Source organism: Dysidea avara, chromosome 11 (assembly GCF_963678975.1).
Source record: "Dysidea avara chromosome 11, odDysAvar1.4, whole genome shotgun sequence".
Lineage (NCBI taxonomy): Eukaryota > Metazoa > Porifera > Demospongiae > Dictyoceratida > Dysideidae > Dysidea > Dysidea avara.
The window spans coordinates 14,864,429-14,884,732 of record NC_089282.1 but is presented as its reverse complement, the minus strand read 5'-3'; the positions used below and the strand labels follow the sequence as shown (position 1 = coordinate 14,884,732).

The 20,304-nt window shown below is 38.2% G+C and overlaps 1 protein-coding gene across 3 annotated transcripts in view; it reads left to right on the top strand.

Annotated features, from left to right (window-relative positions):
• The window catches only part of LOC136238466 (CREB-binding protein-like), a 28,089-nt gene extending 10,655 nt beyond the window's left edge, over positions 1–17,434 (top strand). Inside the window, exons 4-22 of one of the 3 annotated variants that reach the window (XR_010692994.1) lie at positions 204–626; positions 694–817; positions 886–1,004; positions 5,470–5,556; positions 5,617–5,769; positions 5,829–5,917; positions 5,994–6,071; positions 6,225–6,281; positions 6,342–6,419; positions 6,693–6,760; positions 6,823–6,970; positions 7,029–7,169; positions 7,464–7,577; positions 7,633–7,798; positions 8,939–9,079; positions 15,112–15,249; positions 15,305–15,583; positions 16,267–16,967; positions 17,322–17,434. Coding sequence is in view for 2 of the 3 variants with exons in the window: in XM_066028995.1 (XP_065885067.1) it covers positions 204–626; positions 694–817; positions 886–1,004; positions 5,470–5,556; positions 5,617–5,769; positions 5,829–5,917; positions 5,994–6,071; positions 6,225–6,281; positions 6,342–6,419; positions 6,693–6,760; positions 6,823–6,970; positions 7,029–7,169; positions 7,464–7,577; positions 7,633–7,798; positions 8,939–9,079; positions 15,112–15,249; positions 15,305–15,583; positions 16,267–16,911 (3,048 nt within the window). In the remaining variant the exon portion in view is untranslated. Of the gene's footprint in view, positions 1–203; positions 627–693; positions 818–885; positions 1,005–5,469; positions 5,557–5,616; positions 5,770–5,828; positions 5,918–5,993; positions 6,072–6,224; positions 6,282–6,341; positions 6,420–6,692; positions 6,761–6,822; positions 6,971–7,028; positions 7,170–7,463; positions 7,578–7,632; positions 7,799–8,938; positions 9,080–15,111; positions 15,250–15,304; positions 15,584–16,266; positions 17,257–17,321 lie in introns of those variants that run through there. The other 2 variants (XM_066028996.1, XM_066028995.1) reach the window with 2 other exon arrangements.
• The last annotated feature ends 2,870 nt before the right edge of the window (positions 17,435–20,304 follow it).

Genomic DNA, 20,304 nt, shown 5'->3' with positions numbered 1-20,304 from the left:
TGAAATGCTTTCTCTGGGGAATGGTCATGGTTGTAGTAATTTTCTCTATTCAAAAAGGTTTTGATGTCCTATAGCATTGATACATTAATAGCACATACTATTCAATACATTTACAACCATTACCTCAATTTTATTCACAATTTAGTTTGCTGTCTACATTGTTAACATCTAGAAAGGCATTAAAATCACTTGCTTGTTTACAGCAGACTAAAGCTGGTGGTGACTTTGCTCAGAAACTTCAGAATATCAGAGGGGGTGACCTTAATGGTAGCAAAGAACAGTTAATGTCAGAAATGTCAGTACCTTCAGTTGGCAAACAGCAGCCACCATCAGTGAAAGACATGGGTGGGAAATCCGCTGCCAACTATTCAGGGAAGAATTCAGACTTGTCTACAATGGAAGCCAGTTCTTCTGATGCAGCCAGTAGTGTGGCTGCTACAAGTACGACACACTGTAGCGGAAATGGACTGGGTGGAAAGCCTGCTTTGGTTTCATCACCAAGCCAACAACAGTTGCCTAACTCTTCAGTGGTGAAGCGAGCGGTGAGGCAAGAAATGGATATGACATCATCTTTCACACCCTCACGGCATAATTCTGTCTCATCAGTAGCCAATACTCCTGCAGAAGTAAGCTCAAACTAGTAGTGCTCACAGAAGCTTATTCAATGTTTTTTTTTGTGGCTTTGTTTATTAGGTGAAGCAGGAAGCAGCAGTGAAGACAGAGTCAGCATCTCCAGCTCCCCACATGTCACCAGCTCTAAAACGAGCATCATCGGCAGGCGTACCCATCAAGATTGATGTCAAGTTTCCTAAAAAAGGTATGAAACAATTAATCCTCTTTATATCATCTGATCTGGGTATTGACTCAATGCTGGTGTTTTTATAGAATTTTCACCAGAAAACTTGCTTGATGCCTTGTCTCCAGTCTTAGATATGTTGTATGACCAGTTTCCCGACTGTATACCATTCAGACAACCAATGGATCCAATCCTACTACAAATACCTGTGAGTATCACTATATAACATGTTGTGCTTGTCCATGCATGAAATATTTTACTAGTATTTGTGTATGATGTTAAAATTCTTACAAAATTGAAACTACATATTTAGTTTTGTGGTACTGTTTTTGAACAAGATTTATAGTACTGAAACAACAACTTTATTGCTGTTGAGACAAGGACAAGACCTCAGTGTTGTTGCTATACAATTCACCATCTAAAATAGGAAGGTGAACTTAGCTGTTGAGAAAGAAAACTGACCACATACCATTGATCTGTGAGACTGAAATATACAATAGCCCAATGAAAAGGACAGAAATATTTATTTGAACTTTAATGCTGTCTGAAACATTGTGTTATTTTGTACACTAGTGTTGGTGGTTGATGCGATTTTGTTGTAGCTTGTTTCTGGATGCTGTAGTTGTGGAAAAGTAATCATGTTATTCTGGTGTCACTGTTTAGCCCTGAACAAAATTTTACACAATGAATGCCTAAATGTGGCAATCTTCATCAATTACAACCATATACTTTCACTGTATGGGTAAAACCCTAGGTACATATTAATCAAGACACACGGTAGTGTGTCGTGCGGCCCAAGAATCCGGCGTGCCACCCGTGAGTATATTAACAGGAAGAAAGAAAACGCAATTTTCACATCTATGTAGCTCTGAGATCTCTTATCCAATTGGAACCAAATTTGCTACAGATGTGCTGGCCAGCTAGGGGAGTCTACACACCAAATTTGAAGAAAATTGCTCCAGCCATTTCCGAGATACGAGCGAACAAAATTTCGTTTTAATTTCTTCGTTTTTTTCTTCTTCTACTTCTTCATTTCGCACACTTCGGAAAATCCGCCATAAAACACGAATTCGTGCTCGGATCGGACTGAAATTTGGCACACTTAAAGAGCTCATTAAGGCAGATTCCCGTACCAACTTTGGTAGGAATCCGATGAACATTCACAGAGTTATGACCGATTATTTGCGTAAAATAAGGTCGAAGGTCTGTCACTCCTACAGGGTAAACTACTTTGAGGAATCAGTTGAAAATTGATATGTAGATGGAGCAACCATCGTAGGAGTGCCTTTTTGTGGTTTGAAAGGAATCGGGATAAAGACCATGGAGATATGACACAAAACCCGACCTGTGTCAAAATTATGCAATCGATTTTATGAATAAAAAAACTATTAGTTTTCGTGTCTACCAGGCAAACCGCTAGAGCAACGAGTTGAAAATCAGTATGTAGCTGGAATAATCATCATAGAAAGTCCTTGCAGTAGTACAGAAGAATCGGATTACAAACCACTGAGTTATGATTCGAAAGACAACTACATGTAACAAATGCAAGATCGAGATACTCTAATAGAACAGTCACCCTAATAAAGTATTCAGCTGCATTTATAATTTACTCAATTGTATTACATTGCAAGTTATTCTGTAGGGAATTCAGCTACAAACAAGTCACCCTGTAGTCAGATCAGCCAGAAGAAGGTACCTAATAGAGAGTTCAGCTACAAAGAAACCATCATGTAGAGAGTTCAGCTCAAAAAAATTGCTCTGTAGAGAGATCAGCTAGAAGAAGTTACCTTGTAGAGAGTTCAGTTACAAAGAAACAATCATGCAAAGAGTTTAGCTGCAAACAAATCACCCAGTAGAAAGTTTCGCTATGAACAGATCACACTGTAGAGAGTTCAGTTAGAAACAAGTCATCTTGTAGAGAGATCAGCTAGAAGAAGTCACATTGTAGAGAGTTCAGCTATAAAGAAACTACCATGTAGAGAGTTCAGCTGCAAACAAATCACCCCGTAGAGAACTCAGCTACAAACAAATATGCCCTGTAGAAAGATCAGCTAGAAGAAGTTACCTTGTAGGGAGTTCAGCTACGAACACACCACCCTGTAGAGAGTTCAGCTACAAACAAATCACCCTGTAGAGAGTTCAGTTACAAAGAAACCACCATGTAGAGAGTTCAGCTGCAAAAAAATCAATCACTCTGTAGAGAGTTCAGCTAGAAGAAGTCACCATGTAGAGAGTTCAGCTGCAAACAAATCACCTGTAGAGAGTTCAGCTAGAAACAAGTCACCCTATAGAGAGATCAGCTAGAAACAAGTCACCCTGTAGAGAGTTCAGCTAGAAGAAGTCACATTGTAGAGAGTTCAGCTACAATGAAACTCCCATGTAGAGAGTTCAGCTGCAAACAAATCACCCTGTAGAGAACTAAATATGCCCTGTTAAAATATCAGCTAGAAGAAGTTACCTTGTAGAGAGTTCAGCTACAAACAAATCACCTGTAGAGAGTTCAGCTGCAAACAAATCACCTGTAGAGAGTTCAGCTAGAAACAAGTCACCCTGTAGAGAGATCAGCTAGAAACAAGTCACCCTGTAGAGAGTTCAGCTAGAAGAAGTCACATTGTAGAGAGTTCAGCTACAAAGAAACCACCATGTAGAGAGTTCAGCTGCAAACAAATCACCCTGTAGAAAGTTCAGCTATGAACAGATCACCCTGTAGAGAGATCAGCTAGAAACAAGTCACCCTGTAGAGAGTTCAGCTAGAAGAAGTTACCTTGTAGAGAGTTCAGCTACAAAGAAACCACCATGTAGAGAGTTCAGCTGCAAACAAATCACCCAGTAGAAAGTTCAGCTATGAACAGATCATCCTGTAGAGAGTTCAGTTAGAAACAAGTCATCCTGTAGAGAGATCACCTAGAAGTATCACCTTATAGAGAGTTCAGCTACAAACAAATCACCTGTAGGGATTTCAACTACAAACAAATCACCATGTAGAGAGTTCAGCTACGAAGAAATCATCATGTAGAGAGTTCAGCTGCAAACAAATCATTCTGTAGAGAGTTCAGCTATGAAAAGATCACCCTGTAGAGAGTTCAGATATAAGAAGTCACCTTTTAGAGAGTTCAGCTACAAAGCAACCACCATGTAGAGAGTTCAGCTGCAAACAAATCACCCTGTAGAGAATTCAGCTACAAACAAATCATCCTGTAGAGAGACCAGCTAGAAACAAGTCACCCTGTAGACAGATCAGCTAGAAGAAATTACCTTGTAGAGAGTTCAGCTGCAAACAAACAACCCTGTAGAGAATTCAACTACAAACAGATAACCCTGCAGTGAGTTCAGCTAGAGTCAAGTCACCCTGTAGAGAGAATCCTGTAAAGAGTTCATCTACGTACAAGCAGATCACCCTGTAGAGAGTTCACCTACATTTCAGGTCACCCAGTAGAGAGATCAGCTGCAAATTATCCTGTGGGGATTAATTGACATGTACTAAATATATGCAAGAGTTCATAATAATTATAATGAACTCTTGATATATGCATTATATATATAATTTGTACATTTACTGATAAAATCAGAATGAGTTAAAGTATTTATAAAATCTGCTTCATCTTTTTCTTTTTCCTGTGGTAAAGAAAAATATATAGGTTAAAAAGCCCCAAAGCTGGCCATAGGCCGGCTTTGGGGTATAAAAATACAAAAAGAAGTGAAATCTAATCAAAAACAGCCAAGCTGTAAAAAAAGGAGTGCGGCCCTTGAAAAGGCTATGGTGAAAAAAGATTTGAAATCCAAGGTGGCGGCCAAGAAATGGCTGTGATGGTAGGTTAATGGTAAAAATTTTAATAACGACAATTCAGGTGAATTTTGTGCCAATTGACCAAGCGGCACCAAATTCACCTGAATTGTCGTTATTAAAATTTTTACCATTAACCTACCATCACAGCCATTTCTTGGCCGCCACCTTGGATTTCACATCTTTTTTCACCATAGCCTTTTCAAGGGCCGCACTCCTTTTTTTACAGCTTGGCTGTTTTTGATTAGATCCTAGTTACACCACAAATTGCAACAATGATCCAAAAAGTTACAGTACTTGTTTGTGGCTACTTGACTAATCCAGAAACATTAGTGTAATATACTTACATGTTTTTCACAACCTGGACAAAGTTTTGTAATTTGTTTTATGTGTGTGATGGTTAAATTTGTTGCTTTTGATGTGGGTAAATACGTTAAAAGTTTATTTTAAGGAGTGCTTCAAATTGTGCGGTTTACCACCAAAGTTTGAGCGTGTTGGTATACAATGCCATAGTTCACTTCTCATTAACTCTGTTCTGCATCCCAGATGTTTCGTCAGCATAGTGATGATGTAAACTATACCACCATAAGCCACAATTGAGGTGCTTTCATCATGATGGCCAGTATACATGCTAAGTGTGCACTGTTGTCAATCAATAATACTACCATCCACGCCTCCTTTCATAGCATAGTGTAAACTATTTACACTAAAGGTGACAAGAAGCTTTTATATTGTCACTTTTGGATAACCTTCTATAGTGAAAACTATAAATTTTGTACCTGGTTAGCTAGTGTACTAAAGAAGTGATAGAAAATTTGCCAGCGTAAGTTTAATCATGCGTGGATTGTGTAGGGGTGACTTGAGCGCATTATATGTACATGTTGTACAGGACTACTTTGATATCATCAAAAAGCCTATTGACTTGTCGACTATCAGCAAGAGGCTAGAAGAAGGCTTCTATAAGACACCATGGGAGGTATGAATGTTTACCATAGCTGCTTTTGTGCATTTATATACCTTTTTTGTATGTGTTTAGTTTTGTGAGGACATTTGGTTGATGTTTGACAACTGTTGGACTTATAATAAAAAGAATACTCGTGTCTATAAGATGGGCATGAAGTTGTCAGAAGTGTTCGATGTGCATATTGATGAAGCCATGGTAAAGTTAGGCTACTGTTGTGGACGACGGGTAAGTATAGATGGTGTGTGAGTAAACATGACCTATGTGTTATCTCTCTTATTGTATAGTATGGGTTTAGTCCACAAGTGCTCTACTGTTACAGTAGAAATGTCTGTCCCATTTCTTGGGACACCACTTATTGGAGCTATCAAAACAGGTGTGTGTAAAGTGTTGTGTTGTATTTGGTTAGCAATGGGGACGGAATGGCTAGTGACTGTTGTTTGTTGTTGTAGGTATGTATTCTGTACTAAGTGCTTTAGTGAGATACAAGGAGATACGGTTACAGTTGGGGAAGATCTCAATAGCTCCAGGTACAGGGTGTATGTGTGTGTTTGTTACTAACTATGCATACAAGTGTGTACATACATGCACGCATGCACACACACACTCAAATTGCGAACAAGCACATACTACTACTACACACACACACTATATGTTTTACACTTGTTACTTTGTTCTTGTAGCCAAATTGAAAAAAGTTTATTTATTGAAATGAAAAACAATTCCATTGAGAAAGAACCGTAAGCCCATGCTATCATTTATATTGCCATTATTTATACCAACCCTTTCTACCTTACCAGAATGGTCAGCTGTGTTCACTGTGGCCGCAGGATGCATCGGATCTGTGTGCTCTACTTTGAACCACTCTGGCCAGAAGGGTAAGAGATGAACTGCATTAGACACATGAAAATCACAGCTACAACTTGACTTGTTTGATTGGCTTAGCCAGCATGCATCCAGCATTGTAACACTGAAATATACCAGTGACCCAGATATTTCATGTGATGTCACCTTGACATTTGTACTCAAGTCCTGAAAGTTTATAATTTTGGTGGTTTGTCCATATCTTTATGTATGGATCAATGAAGCTGTACAATAGTAAAGGCTTTATAGTGTGGTGTTACTTTGTAATATCCTTTTTTTTGTTGCAGCTATCATTGTCGTACTTGTGCCAAGAAGCTAGGAATTCCTAAGAAGGAGAACAAATTTTCTGCTAAGCGTAAGTTCTTCACAACAAAAAGTTTATATGAATATAAACCATTTTTGTTACTGATAATACAGGGCTAGCTCCTACTCGACTGGGCACATTTTTAGAAGATCGTGTAAACAACTTTTTACATCAGGCAAACGTCACTACAGGAGAGATCACCATTCGATTAGTATCAAACACTGAAAAGACATTAGAAACAAGATCAGGCATGAATAACAGGTGAGTCTTTTCTCTCTATTTGTGGTATTATTGGCTTACTGTTTATTATCTTTTAAAGATTTGGGAGTGACTTTCCAGCTCAGTTTCCTTTTAAAGCCAAGGTCATGTTTGTTTTCCAAGAATGTGATGGAGTTGATTTGTGTATATTTGGCATGCACGTCCAGGAGTATGGCTCTGAGTGTCCCAGCCCCAACTCAAGGTACACATACACGCACATGCACACACACATGTGAAAAGAAGGATGTCATCACTATCATATAGTATGATTATACCAGCACAAATAAGAGCATCCTTGTTCTGAGAAGGTTTGACAGGCCATGCAGCCAATCCCCTGTGGGTTTCTAGTGGGCTGTGCTATGTCTCATGGTGCAGTTTGGGCATTTAAATGTCCTCGTCTTTAGCTTTTGGCTTCCAACTCACACACACGCACACACTACATACATACACGTTTAGACTTGCACTGTTATATTAATTGAGTTTGTATTCCTTGTAGACGTGTGTATATATCCTACTTGGACAGTGTACACTATTTCCAGCCTAAACAATACCGTACATTAGTGTATCATGAGATTCTCATTGGTTATTTGGAGCATGTGAAGATCCAAGGGTACGTAGGTTGCATGGCTTTTGAAAAACAGTTGTAAATAATTTTCCATCTGTAGTTATGAGACAGTACACATTTGGGCCTGTCCTCCTGATGAAGATGATGATTACATTTATCACTGTCATCCACCAGAACAGAAGTACCCAAAGCCTCGTAGGTTGCAGGAATGGTGCCGTAAAATTATAGAAAGAGCAAAGGCTGAAAAAGTTGTCTATGACTGGAAGGTACATGTGCATGTGTGCATGTGTGCATGCATACGTAGCGTGTATGTGTGTGAGTGCATGTGTGTGTGCCAGTGTGTGTGTGTGTGTGTGTGTGTGTGTGTGTGTGTGTGTGTGTGTGTGTGTGTGTGTGTGTGTGTGTGTGTGTGTGTGTGTGTGTGTGTGTGTGTGTGTGTGTGTGTTAGTGCTGAGCGATAGTAAAATTTTACTATCACGATAGTTACTCATTAAATATCGCGATAGTGAATGCTATCCCGATAGTTTATGAAACACTTTGCTCTTAACAAAGTCTTCGTTGTATAGCTATGATTTGCAGTCATATAGAAAGTTATTTTGTATGCACAGGACATTTGTTAATTAACTGCATGGGCGGCTGATTAATATGGACTTTTGGTAAAGCTTTTACAGGCCACTCCTTTGTAAGAAAGCTGGTAATACCAACTGTAAAACTGTATAGAAGGGTTGTTAATACCATTTTAATGCAGATCTGAGCTTATCATAACTATCACGCACGATAACGATAGTGATTTACTATCGTGATATATCGCACTATCGATACTATTGCTCAGCCCTAGTGTGTGTGTGTGTGTGTGAGGCAGCATAGCCAAGTGGCTAGAGCATTGACCTGGTAATCGAAAGGTTCTAGGTTTGATGCCTGGTTATGCCAATTTGGTGTTGTTGTTTCCTTGAGCAAGATACTTTACTCACATTGCTCCAGTCTACCCAGCTGTATATTGGAGACCTGGTGGCCTATTATCATCTGGGGAAGCAGCCCACCGAGCTATATCATCAATGGGTACCTGGTGTTTACTGGGGAAGCAAGTCATAGTCTCACTTAGTGGTGTTGGGGTTGTTGTGAAACTTTGGGGTCCACTACCTCTCTCCGTGAGATCTGGACAGTCCTCCTGCGGGTTACTAGCCCTGCCCCAGGAGGATTTGCCAGCACAAGGCTGAAGTACCTAAGTAGTGCACAGGTACCCCAGTACTGGTTTGCTGGGTGGCAATAGGTTTGTTTCAAATGACTGCTGTAGGCTTTACTTTTGTGTGTGTGTGTGTGTGTGTGCGTGTGCGTGTGTGTATGTGTGCGTGCATGCATGTGTGTGTGTGTGTATGTGTGTATATGTTGCTTACTGTTTATTTTAGGACATGCATCAACAGTCAATAGATGATGAACTTACAAGTGTTACAGAGCTGCCATACTTTGAGGGGGACTTCTGGCCCAACGTCATTGAGGAGAAAATTAAGGAGTTGGACCAAGAAGAGAGGGCTCAAGCATCTGAAGAAGTAAGTAAAAACTGAGTGATGCCTTGTTAGCTTGCAATCCTTTTTATGGTCAATAAATGTAGCAATATCATCAAACAGTATGGTAGTACTGTTTAAGTAGGGATTCCCCCAAAAATGACGCATGCCACCTAAAATTCTGCCTTTAAAAATCATCCTAGAGACATCTTACGCCATGGAAATTATCTTTACGGAATAATATTAGTCCATCTAACATAAAATACAGCATTAAAACTAGTTTTGTTCCAGTACCAGCTTGTTATTTCAGTTCCAGTTCCAGTTCTAGAATCATAAACCTTTGGAATTACAGTTCCAGTTCTAGTCTAGAACTATAACTGTTAGAATTACAGTTCCAGTTCGAGTTCTGGAACCATAACCTTTAGAATTATAGTTCCAGTTCCAGTTCTGGAACCATAGCTTTTAGAATTACAGTTCCAGTTCTAGTTCTAGGACTACAACCTTTAAGATTACAGTTGCAGTTTTTAGTTCTGCGTAATTAGTTTAGTGCTCCATTTCTAAAACAATGCACAGTGTGCACTAAACTATGGGTTTTGATTTGATTGTGTTATATATCTAGGCAGTAGGGCTGAGCGATACTACCGTTTTAACGATATATCGCGATATTTTGAAAGTATCGATATCGCGATATTTTGTTATTAACTATTGTGATACCATGCCTGCACATTACTGTCATTAAAAATCCATTTGTTATGCAGTATTTGGCTAAGAATCCTTGTAAATGATAAAGTCCACCCATCTGGTTTCCCCTGCAGAGAGGTGTGAACACCATAACAACCTCAAAGCATGTGTTACAATAACTGTTACTGTAAACAAGGATGATAGTGGCTAGTTTTCTATCACCTATAAGGACTTCCTGCAGGAATGCTGAGCAATATGCTATGTGGCACCAGCTATGATTGACTTATTTGTAAATATCGTGAACTATTCAGTATCGTGAATAGTGGCTTTAGTATCGATCGTGATACTAAAATGGCAGTATCGCTCAGCCCTACTAGGCAGAGCAACTACTGCAAAACCAACTATACATGCAAGGCATTGATCCAAGGCTTTGATTATGAGGGATGATTTGAAGTTATTTATCAAACATTAAACTAGATATGAACACATTTCAGAATGACAGAAACACCTAGGTAGTGAGAATTATTGGTTTCACTTCAGTGTTGCATTGGGTGTATACAATCACTGGACTGGATCGTGGACTAGACAAGTGGACAGACCACATGAACTGGACCAGTGGACAGCCATGGACTGGACTAGTGGATAGACCATGGACTGGACAAGCTTCTTTCTTTTTATTGCAAGTATTTAGGAAACTGGTTGTAACTACAGTATTTTTTCCACAGCGGCACTAAATTTAGACTAACATGTAGGTGGACCTGTCAACCTACAGTTTGTATATGGAAAAGCAAGATCGACAGATAAACTATAGCTACTTAATTTTGCTTACTCGAATGCCCATAACTTGTGTTAGAGGATACATAATAATATTAAATGTTAAGAACAAGAAGGATGGTGGACGTACACACACACACAGAGCTAAGAGTTTAACTGTAAATGGAAGTATTTAATACTTCAATTTTTAACAGCTATTCTGTATGTGTTTAAATTCCTGCTCAAAACATTAACACAAGTTGTTATTTGTAAACAACCCTAGAAAAATGAACAAGTAATGTAGGTGGGAAAAGTCAAAAGGTTTATTTGCATATTCTATACATGTGTTGAAATATCATTTCTTTTATAGCAGTATAGCTAGCTAAGTTCAATATCTCAAAAGCATGGAAGTTAAAAGCCAAAATTGTCCTCAGAAACAAGAAAGAATTAACTCTAAAAATGGTAATGGTTTCTACAAGCCTGAATATTTATATAAGGCAAGAGTCCAGTTGTCCAGTCCTCCAGTTCAGCCCAGTGTTTCTAGTTATATAACCTTTTGCATCATTGAATACTTATCAGTTCTTGCTTTTATCAGCACACTAATTGTAGTCGTGTAATGAGTATCGTATTTGCTATTTTTATTGATAATAACTAAATGATTATGACCAATATTAGTTCCAGTACTTGATAAATTTTCATTTTAGTTCCAGTTTTAGTTCCAGTATTTAGGAAAATTAATTATTGTTCTAGTTCCAGTTCCAGTATTGAGGAAAGTAAAATTATTGTTCCAGTTCCAGTTCTAGTTCTAGAACTGGAACTAAAATAAAATTGCTGGTACTGGAATTACTTTTAGTTCCAGTACTCAGTACTGGAACAACACTAATTAAAACAAGAAAATGCTTACCGGTGACCGGGTATAGAATTTTTTTTTTAAAAACCTCCAAAACTTGAAATTTTGTCTCACTCACTAACTGACCACAGTCGCAAACCTAGAACCCAAACAAAGCAACACACTGTCACCATTTGTGACTGGGCCTGCAAAAATAGGGCACGTGGGCACATGATTTTTTCCTACTTTTTCAAACTTTTATCAGTCATAACTTTTTGTTCCATTATGTTATGGTATTGCAATTTTGAGCTCTTAGTAAGCATTTAGTTGGCTTTATGACGAAAGTTACAGAATACAAACATTTTGTTCCAGTACGGAGATACAACTTGTAGAGTGATGGGGTGTAATTTGTGCCCACTTGCCCTATTTTCACAGGCCGGTCACATTTTACGCCACAACAACAAACTCACTGGTGGGATGTGCCTTTTGGGGTTCCGACGAGTGTACGTCCTGTGCGCCTTGTCTTTCCTTTTATCTTCAATTAGGTTGGTTGTCTTCTTCAAGCATCGAAACTGTGCTGAAGCATTAATTTTCCATGTCAACACCTTTCTGTAGACACCACAAAATTATTTCAGAAAGTGGTTATGCTGCTGAAAAAGCGGAGCGCTTATAATTTTCCACGTGAAATCTATGGTGAAACATTAAAGCTGCTGAGTTGTCACTTCGACTTTTCCCAACGCCTGGACTGCAATTGACAAAGAAATTTGTTACTTAATAGACGGACTGGTACTTGATGGCTTGTTCCTGTGAGCACACTGACTCAGCCAGACGGCAAGATCAGCAAGTGATTGGAAAGTCAAGACTTGAGTGGAAATTGTATTACTTCATCCTGTTAGTTGAGACTAAGCTCCAGACAACTAAGATGGCCTGTTCATTCGAACAATTCTGGCCCAGGTGATTAGAATGCGGACCATCATACTGAGACAAGTCATAGATCTGAGCACCACTGCTACTATGATCAAAGGTAGGCTATACATGCTACTATGGGCCTATGCGCTTCCAATTTTAGCACAGTACGTACTTTAATAAGCTGTACAGGAACTTAATAGCTAGCTCACAAGTTACACTGTAACTAGCTGTGCTACAACAAAAAACTAAACAAACCAGTATTTAAAAAAAAAAATGAAGTAGGGATCTATGCAATAAAAAGTAGTAAAACAATATATGAATGACGGTATTACAGCATAGCTCAATGGGAAAGTCCCTACTTTGGCACATTAGCTATAATTTTGCTCAATACCAAAGTAGGGACTTTCCCACCGAGCTATGCTGTAACACCATCATTCATCTCTTGTTTCACTACTTTTTATTGCATAGATCCCTACTTCATTTTTAAATTAACTATTTTTGAAAATACTGGTTAATTTATATAACAAAATTAGAAGTTAAAGCATTGTTGTTTTTGACTGTATCACCTACTGTTGGGTGTTGGCATATTCTAATGATGTGATGCTTTCAGTACTTGTAGATAACTTTGTTCTACAGTTTTATCTGTTGTAACAAACCTTCTAATAAGTATCCACTGATTTTTGATTAAGGGTCTCTGTTTGTTTGAGCATGAATAAACATGGTACTGTCTGTCACAAAAAAGATACCGTGCATGTGAAGTACAATTCTAGGGGCTAAAGGATATTCTGGATACAGTATTAACTATTGATATACAAGACTTATATTGAGTATTATCACTTGTGCAATGGATCTTTGGTTAATCCTAACCACTACCATCACACAAACAAAGTTGAAAATGTCTGATCAATGTAGTATTTCATGAATGTTGTATTAGAATAACTGTATGTTTTATTAGAGTATTTAAAATGTATGTTAATACCAATTTATCCATGCACTGATTCAGGAAATATGTGACCGGATTTGCAAAAAGGGGTCTTCCACACACATCCAATTTACCAACCTTGATGACTCATACCTTCAGATTGGAAATGGATATTGACTTGAAATATGTGACCGGATCTGTGAAAACCTGACACAATCGTGCATTTTTCAAATTCCTGTTTATTCCATATTTTAAAATGTTTTTATCAAGGCTTTACAGCACAAGTGCTGAAGGTCTGTAGGACACCTGGTCCTATATTTATAATCTACTTAGGCAAGTTACCCCCTGGCAAAGTTTCAGCCTCATATGCCAATAACTTTAGGAGTTACAGCCCTACAAAGTAGCAACAACAGAAAACTTGATTTGTACAGCAAGTATCGGGAAAATAAATTACAGGCACCTACAAAAATGATTGTAACTTACCAACAAATTGAGGTACGGAGCTACAATGTTCACTATCATATTTGCCATGAACAGGGGAATCAATTATTGGGTAAGTTTGTCCTTTACTCACCCTTCTTCACTGCATACAAAGGCAAAATTCACAAAGAAAAATTGATTGCATACAATCACTTCGACATGATGTAAACAAACACTCAATAACTTCTGTATCCTTGGGTCTACTGCAACGAAACAAAGATATTCCAACTTCTCTTGAGCAGGCGAATAAGATGATATCCAGGTTTTATTGTTAGTCCCTCACTTCACTAAGAAAGAGGCGTTCAAAAAATTTATAGAATATTTCAATAATACACAAGTATTTCACCGATTGTATTCAATGCTTTATACTGTAAATTTAGGCTTGCGCGATTGTATTGGGTTTTTGCAGATTTGGTCACATATTGCCTGTAGTGAGCACCAACATAGCTTAGTGGATGGAGAAATTTTCAAGGAAATACGTTTCTTTATCACTAAGTTATGGTCTTCCATGTCCATAGAATTGGATGTGAATGGAATATCCCTTTTCACAAATCCAGTCACATATATTTAGAGAGGGGAGGTACCAGGTTTGGTCTCGTATGTGAGCATTAATTTAGCAACATATGTGAGCAACATACTAAGTGATGGGAATATTGTCAATAGTTTATAGTTGTACTGTTTCCCACTTTTTAAGGCTTAACTGATATCTGATATTTTGTTACCAACAATCAACTGATTGATACCTGATTGTTGGGCTCCACAATTTACATATGTGTATAATGCACTAAAGTTAAGCCAATGCTATTAGGTTGTACATATACCACAAGTTGAAGTTGCTAATGAGACAAGCGGGATAGGGCTCCAACTATCCTCACTGTTGTTAAGGATTTGGCTTGTGGTCCCCACAAATCATCAAAAATATACCTGAGTACATCCAGAGCCTTTGATATTAGCCCTCCTGCAGTACTGCAGCTGAATTAGTTAATAATCTGCTAACCACATCTCACTACAACTGATTTCCGATTATGGCAAAAATGGCCAATGATCCACTTCTACTGATTACTGATCTGATATTCAGTAGTACAATACTACAATAGTTGTATAGTGGGAGAACACACTGTATAGTAGTGCACATTGTACACTCTGCAAGTAGCTGCTAGGGAGGGCCAGGAGGCATATCCCAAGGAACTTTGCCTACCTGATATTCAATCTAGAAGCAGTTTTGATTGAATGAAGGACTTGTACAGCTGAGTACTATTTCAGTTATGTAAATGCATGTCTATGTAAATAGTTTATGGGCAAGCATGGTGGGTCTCTGGATAAGCCCATGTCATCATCTAAACACTTATCATTGTTGGTGAACACAGGGCTTTAAATAAGTGATGCAACACATGGCCATAACTCACAACCAAATAACATAAGGTACTGAAAAGTATCATAAAATGATTTCTTAAATGCTAAAGGAGGCTCTGTTATGTATTAATGAATGGTTGGGCATTACAGGGTAGAGGATCAAAGGAGGCAATGAGTAAGACAGTGACCAGCAAGGAAAGTGAAATGTTCTCCAAAAGGGCTGCAACTTCAGCTAAAAGCTGTTATCTTTCACAACGAATATTTCACATAGTGAAAAAACACAAGGAGGTGAGTGATTACAAAGGAGATTCAAGTTATCATAATGTAGCTGCTTTTGATTTAGGCATTTTTTGTCATCTACTTACAAACACCAAACAATGAAGTGCTACCAAGCACTGTTGATCCTGACCCTGTCATGGTTTGTGATCTAATGGAGGGAAGAGACTCTTTCCTGACCATGGCTTGTGAACGGCACTTAGAGTTCTCATCGTTGAGAAGAACCAAGTACTCTACAATGGTCATGTTGTATGAGCTTCATAACCAGGGATCAGCTGGGTTTGTGTACAAATGTAATGCTTGTCACATGCATGTGGAGACAAGATACCATTGCTCTGAATGCGAGGTATGCTTATGGTGTATATGCACTAGTATTTACGTATGATATGAAAATAAAGATCCCCCTGGCTCCACCCAAAACATTGCTGTTAAAGAGCAGCATAGTGGAATAGTCTTGGTGTATCTAACTTATGCACCAATATTGAATTTAAAAAAAAATAATCATAATACCCAGTTTTTGGTCTGGCTACCTGCCATCCAGTCTGCCTGTCAGCTTGACCACAATCAAAAGACTAGGGTAGGGGGTGGACACAATGTCATGATAATTGTGTGACATGTGCATACTTAGCATTTTTGGCATAGGGTATAGTCCAAGTAAACTATGAAGTTTAGCATTGGATTTATTGTCAGAAATGGTAATTCACTAGTGTAGAAATTGTCCAATGACCCTACAAGAATTACCTTGGTCACTGGACAGTCTGAATTTTGTCCACGTTGTAGCTATCCATATGGGTGATTTTCTAATATTCATTCACATATTGACAATTTGGGAGCTATGCCTCTATACTATACTATACTATTACTTAAGTTAAATGCACTAGTTTATATACACGGGGGTGTGTGTGTGTACATGCTTTTGTTTGTATGTGGTATAGTGTGTCGTGCATACGTGTGTGTCTCTGTAGTGTGGTATCTGTCACTTCTATTGATCATGTCTACATGATTTAAACCATTCTGTGTTTGTTGTAGGACTTTGATTTGTGTGTGACTTGTTATCGAGAGAAGGGTCACGAACACAAGATGGAGATGCTTGGTCTTGGATTAGAGTTTGAGGGCGACTCTGAACCACAGCAACCCCAGAATCCTCATGAAGCAAGAAAGCAATCAATTCAGAAGTGCATCCAATCACTTGTGCACGCTTGTCAGTGTCGTGACATGTCATGCAAACTGCAGAGTTGTATAAAGATGAAGAGAGTGATACGACACACACGAGACTGCAGACTACGAAACAATGGAAACTGTTCCATCTGCAAACAATTTGTGGCTCTCTGTTTGTATCATGCACGAAACTGTAAAGAAGCTTGTTGTTCAGTACCACTGTGCCGCAATATCAAACAGAAACTAGAGAAACAACATAGAGAGCAACAGATTCATCAAGATCATCTGATTATGCGTAGGATGGTTAAGATGAGAGCATATTCTGGTGCCTCTTCACCTTTTGCTCATGTTGCAGCATCACCCACCCCAAATACACCTCATAGAGCACAACTAAAGTCTCCATCCGCATCTCCCCACCCCTCAGATACACCAGCATCACCAAAGCCACAGCAGCAGATGCAGGGTGACTTAATGACTAAACAAGATCAGCTACTGAAGTTAGCTGAAACACTATAATCCATGACATTGTACTACTTCAATGTTTTGCTTCATTTTTCATTGTTTTTTTCAAGGTACTTATACAGAACTGTCATTGCAATTTTTTTCTACTATACATCAGTGACTATTTTCCTAATAGCACTTTGTTTAACAGAGGTTGCCACTACAAGCCACTGTTAAAAAAAATTCTATGTATTTTGTGTGCCAAACATAAACTCATTTTTTTGTCTGATTTTTATGCACAGCAAACATTTTATAGACAGGCAAAAGCAAACAGAAACAGTGCTTGTTTTCTGTCCCTTCCCTTTACACAGCTATGTATGTGTTATATTTAGATTAAAGATCATTTTTATATGTACTAAATATTATATCATGTCAGTATGTGTTACACTGTAGTAAATTTTAATTGTCATTTTTCTTTAATGTAGTTTTGATGAATTGATATAGTGTTGATGTAGTCAATGTATTCAAACATGTAGGAAACTAGGTGTGGATGTCATGAGTGTTTTATACAATTTGATGTCAGAATTTCTGCATTATAATGGTCCATTAAGGACATAATTATAAATAAACTTAGTGAGGGTGGCTCCAAATATGGACATCTTAAGAGATACAATCAATTTATAGTTGTGTGGGCAGTAACAATACAAAAGTCATCATAAATGCCTTGATTTTCACAAATTTGTCTTACAATATTTTTTTATTTATCTTGTGACATGTTTCTGCACCAAAGTGTGAGGCATTATTCCTTACGGTTACTGAGAAGAAGTGAACTCTGTACTTTTGTATTTTCTCTATAAAAATTAATATAAAAATTTAGAAATCTGTCTTACAAAAATATAGGTTTTAGGAACTTCCACTGTAAAATTAGGGGCAGTAGGTAAACCAAATTTCTAAGTGTTAAAACATAATACTGTAGCTAATAAAACAAACATTATGCTCCCCCAAATTTAGGTGGTAAGAAATTAAGAAGTTTTATTTTAAAAATAGTTGATAGATTGTCAGCTGGGGTTATTCTTGATTGTTTGTAGGGGTTCATGTTTTGGTCATTTCTAACATCCGAGGAGTCACACATTTTTATAGTGACATAGAAAGAGAAACTGTAGATGTGCACGTGGACTGAATATCTAGCTGTACAGGCTTGCCAGTTTTATAATGCTTAACATTAATTCGAGCTCATTAGCATTGATATGTATATCAATTCAATGCTAGGATAAATAATATCCTTGTAGGTCCTAGAGTCCATAGGATCGATTGTACATGTGTACATCCATGTGTGTCCTACAGCTATAAAGACTATAGTTTATATTACATAGTTACGAGATAACACAAATGGGATTGTATGTGTTGTACGTCCATTACTTTATGTATATAGTTAAGTAACTTATCGTAATTGTATATATTTTTATAGTTTATTATTGTAATTGTACATATGTATATAATTAAGTAACTTGTCGTAATTGTACATACTTATATAGTTAAGTAACTAATTGAAATTGTACACATGTAATTGCACATCAGCATTATACCCCTGGAGGGTCCTGCTGATTAACAATAAATAAATAAATAATACTCCATTATCATCCATCATTTAGGATAACAATATTGAGTTTAATAGTGTAATTACTTGTAGCTTCCTTCTTGGCTGGTTATAAAATCATACTCAAAGTTATATATAAATTATACTTGTTGTGCACAGTTCTCTATTCTATGCAAGGCCACACAAAATATTTTTGTTGCATGGGAGTGTTTCCTACCAACTCCCAACATGGAAGTACCAGACCAGGCTTTTTTTCTGTGTAGTGTTAACTAATTAAGATTGCAGATGATAATTCCTTCTCCAAAACATGGGTAGGCCTGCATCAAATATGCCAGCATAATAAAAAGTGTAATAGGCTGGAGTATTATGCATGCCCAGGGCTGCCCAGAGAAATTAAGGGGCCCAGGGCAAAGAGTTAAAGTGGGGCCCAGGGGCAAGGAGGTTTCCATTCTTCATCCAAGCTGAAAGTTGAAGACCAAAAAAAAGAAAAGTCATTACATGCTCACAATGACAATAGCTACCCCTCACCAACCATATCTCCTTATTTATAAACTTGCTACACTGCTCCTCTGAAGAATACTGTGACTGCTCTATTAGAGTATCTAGATCTGACTGCTCTTAGAGTATATCGATCTCAGGTATTCAAGGGGCCTTCGTGGGGCATCCTGGGGCCCCTTTCAGGCTGGGGCCCGGGGCAAAATGTCCCAGTCCCCCCACCCCCCCATGGGCGGCCCTGGTTATGCCAACATAATGCTGGCATATTAGGCCACTCCAATTTGTGGTCATCTGAAGTTTAGTTTTAGACGAGGTCATACCTATTTGAAAAATGGTTGCTCAGTCGGATTTTTAAAGGAAAAGTTAGGGTCGGTAGGTCGAAAAAAAACCTATAAAAAACCATCATATTTTTTTTAAAAGGCTGTTGCTATTGTTCCGGCAGTCATGTGAATAAAAATAAAACTAAGGTCTTCAAACGAAAAAAAAGAAAAACACAAAATGCCTTGAGCAGGAATCAAACCCAGGACCTCCAGTGCTTGAGCCCAGAGTCCTACCCATATCATTGTGCTACGTGGCTCCCAGCTACCCAACTCCTTTAGGCCCCTATTTGGTGATTATTAGTTTCTCATCCACCGCCCGCATCCTTCTTAAGCTACCGCATGGTAAGCCATTATTTACTCTGCGCATGCTCAGAAGAACACGTGATACCAAACTGTTATAATTTTTGTTGATGAACGCTACAATTCGCTATATATCACCAGGAGAACTGTTAGCAAATTGCTGCAGTGCCAGTTGCAATCGTGCTCTATCGACTTCATCAAAGCAGGCTTTCAGTTGACTGTCGAAAAACAGTTGGCGATCACGAAAAGTAGAATCAGCTGGTGAAGGAAATGTTTGTAGTAAGAAAGAAAGACAATTTGGTCAAGGTCTGTACATCGGTGTGTTAATATTCTACAATAATGGCATAATGGTAATACCCTCCCGCCCGCATCATAATAATTAGAAAGGCTGGATGAGAAACTAATAATCACCGAATAGGGACCTTAGTTTCTACCTTATATGTCTCCGGGTGGAGTAACTTCTATATAGTATATATTGAAGGTGAAGAAGAAACTAATGCTGAACCCGACCCTAACCTAACACTAGAGCTACTTTTCGCGTCCCCTGAAGTTGAATGCTCGGGGCAACCTACTAGACGCATTCCCTAAAGTTGAATGCTCGGGGCAACCTACTAGACGCGTTCCCTAAAGTCGAATACTCGGGGCAACCTACTAGACGTGTGCCCTAAAGTCGAATACTCGGGGCATAGCATACAACTATTGTGCTTGATAGTGAGAAATCTAGCTTTTTTTTTTTTTTTTGAGTCAGCAGATTTG